This window comes from Aplysia californica, unplaced genomic scaffold (assembly GCF_000002075.1).
Source record: "Aplysia californica isolate F4 #8 unplaced genomic scaffold, AplCal3.0 scaffold00123, whole genome shotgun sequence".
Lineage (NCBI taxonomy): Eukaryota > Metazoa > Mollusca > Gastropoda > Aplysiida > Aplysiidae > Aplysia > Aplysia californica.
Window position 1 is genome coordinate 1,218,185 of NW_004797393.1, and position 3,112 is coordinate 1,221,296.

Sequence of the window (3,112 nt, forward strand, 5' to 3'; positions counted from 1 at the left end):
ACCTATTACCTTTGTGACATTCTTAATAAGAAGAACCTGTAACTCATTAACAACGCTGTCTAAAAAGCGGAATCTCTTTCCCACTTATTGTGTTAACCTCAATACTCATAGAAATTGAACATCATCATCATCAGTGCCTTCCAGCCCTGGCAGGGTATAGGCCACTTACAAGCTCCTTCCATTTATCTCTGTCCTGGGCCATCCTTTTAAGCTTGTTCTAAGTGAGCTTCATCTCTCTCATGTCACTTTCCACACATCTCCTCCATGTTTCCCGTGGCCTACCCCTGCCTCGTGCTCCTAGTGGATTCCACTGCAGCGACTGTCTTGTGACGTTTCCGCTGGGCTTTCTGAAGGTGTGTCCCCTCCATCGCCACTTTCTTAGTCCTATTTCTATTTCTAAGTCCTTTTGCCCTGTCCTTTTCCACAGCTTTTCATTTCTTATTATATCCTGCAACTTAGTTCTTAGGATACTCCTCACACATCTGTTGATGAAAGTCTGGACTTTATTCAATACTGTCTTTGTTGTCTTCCAAGTTTGGCAGCCACAGAGGAGCACAGACTTGACGTTGGAGTTAAAGAGATGAATCTTGGTGTGCAGTGAGATGCTTGCTTTCCAGACTTTTGATAACTGATTGAATACTGACCTTGCCTTGGCTGTTCACCTGGGCGGACTCTTTAACTTTTGGAACGCACCCACACTCTTAACCTCTAAACCCTGGTGCATTTGATGCAAGATCATGGTTCACGTTATTCTAAGCATAACCGAGTATAATGCTGGCACGAATCAAGTGCACAATTTCTTCGCCTTGGAGGAAGTTATCAGCGGGAACGCAGACTCACTATGTTTGCTATGGTTTGGTTTGCATTCTGTTGTATTTTTGCTGTCTTCCTTTTCTTTCTTTTTTCTTGAGGGGGTTGAGGGGGAAAACGTTGTATGCAAGGGGGGGGGGGAAGAGAGGGGGGGGGGGGGGGGGTAGTTATGGGTCGACGATCCCACATCTAGAGTATTTGAGCTCAAGCATCTGCATGCAAGCGCTCATACGACCTTATGCAGTTGCAAGCTCCTTAAAACTCTTACTAAACAAAAAGAAAAAAAGGATCTACATTACACTTTTACTTTATTATGTACGCGATAAAGTCTAATAATGTTTTCAAAACTGCCGGGTCTTTGTAGGATTTCGACACGGAAATTCCACCGTGGGCACGCAATCACATGCAGTTCTTTTTTAAATAATAAGAGATAGCATTTGTATAGCTCAAATCCCCGATCAGCAGCAAGCTCTATGCGCTTCACAATCTAATACTATTACCCCAGCAGACCCGAGAGCATTCTGAAACACGTTCTCAACTTCCTGGTAAGCATACAGTGCACGTGGCCATTTATAGGCGCCAACACACGAACTGACAGGATCTTACGCTGTCTGTGGCCGGGTACCCATTCCCACCAGGGTGAAGTGAGGAAAATTCGTGTAAAGTGCATTTCCCAAGAACACAACGTCGGGCCCGCGGCTCGAACCCCCGAACCCGCAACCTCACGATTACGAGTCCGGTAGCCTAACCACGAGGCCACCGACACCACATGATGGGTGCAGATGTAGGCTACTCACTCCCTGGACTTGTCGTAGCGTAGAGGATGATCGTTGTAAACAGGATAGCCGCAGCGTAGACCAGTTTTTTCAGGGATCTGTATCTGCGAAGCATCTTGATGAAACCTGTAGGTTACAGCAGACTCTGAACTGAAACGTTTGAGCAGGGTACACAGTTGAAAATTCCGGTGACAACATAAAAAGAGGATACTTTACTCACAGTTAAAAGTGAAAAGAAATGGTCACACAAGGTAAGGAAAAAAGTACGGTTTTATTTATCTCACAGAGGAAAATGTTAATGATAGTGTTAAGATAACCCTTTAGTACATAAAGAAAAGGTGAAGAGGTGTTGATTGTGTGTGTGTGTGTGTGTGTGTGTGTGTGTGTGTGTGTGTGTGTGTGTACGTGTGTGTGTGTATGTGAGTGTGTGTGTGTGTGTGTGTGTGTGTGTGTGTGTGTGTAAGCTCATGCCAACACAGGTGAGTGTGTTACAATGCATATTCATAGCTTACAACACGAGAGATTGTGAAAGCTCACTGTCAAATTTTTAGCAAAGAAAAATCAATAGTGTTTTTGCATATCCTCTATGTCTCACCGTACAAGTGACAGTAAGATAAGATAAGAAAAAAGATATTACTTTATCATCCCAGAGGGAATTTTTTTGGCTGTACAGGACCGAAAAAACACATGCAAGTATACACGCAAATTTAAATTATATATTACTCTCATTAAAATTCAAAATGAAAAGAGAAGCAAAGCTGACAAAATGTACATATCACACCAGATGCATCATTCTTTAAAAAAAAAAGATTTACTTTTGCAACAGCATTGCCATTTTCCAGCGTCATTTCAACATGTAAGTTTTCGAAAGAATCTCTAAGTCTAAGAGTTTCCATTCAGTGCAGAAAGAATGGGATGTGCTAAATAAACAGAAAAGCTAACACAAACACGCACCATGAAGACGCGAAGACGTCGACAAGTGGGAACTTTTCACCTTATAAACGGGCTGTGTTTTCAGAGCATCGTCTGTGAATATCTGAATTCCATTTTCTTTGAACTGATCACTGATTTGCTTTGAAATGTTATACAGGGTAACTTCCACCTGACTCAAATTCAATGTCCTTGTAGACTCATGTAGATTCTGTCTCACAGCTTGGAAAAAACCCCGCGAGTGTCGCTTACTTGATTTCTTGTCAGGACAGGAGACACCCGCCCCCTTTCCCCTCTAGTTTTGTTGCAAAAACGCAACCTTAGAGTTAAAAGCTCTATCTGCTCAGTTCTTATTTTGAAAAATTTAATGTCCAAAGTTTAGAGTTTCGCAATAATATGTCAAGCTTTTTTAAATGCAAATCTTTGAATATCTTGATAACGACTCCATATAATCTTACGATTTTAATAGAGCAGACAGAGGATTTGATTTCTGAACTCATGGTCCTTGTAACTCAGAACCGCCAAAAATGTCAGGTAGAACTTTGTTATTCTGAGGTAGCAAAAAGTAAGTTACATCACACTAGTTGCCGGGGGGG

The 3,112-nt window shown here is 42.1% G+C and overlaps 1 protein-coding gene across 1 annotated transcript in view; it reads right to left on the minus strand.

Annotated features, from left to right (window-relative positions):
* The window catches only part of LOC101859397 (carbohydrate sulfotransferase 8), a gene marked incomplete at its 3' end in the record, with an annotated part of 15,276 nt that extends 13,575 nt beyond the window's left edge, over positions 1 to 1,701 (minus strand). The window contains 1 exon segment of the mRNA XM_005096215.3: positions 1,608 to 1,701. Coding sequence (XP_005096272.2) covers positions 1,608 to 1,701 — 94 coding nt within the window.
* Between the last annotated feature and the right edge of the window lie 1,411 nt (positions 1,702 to 3,112).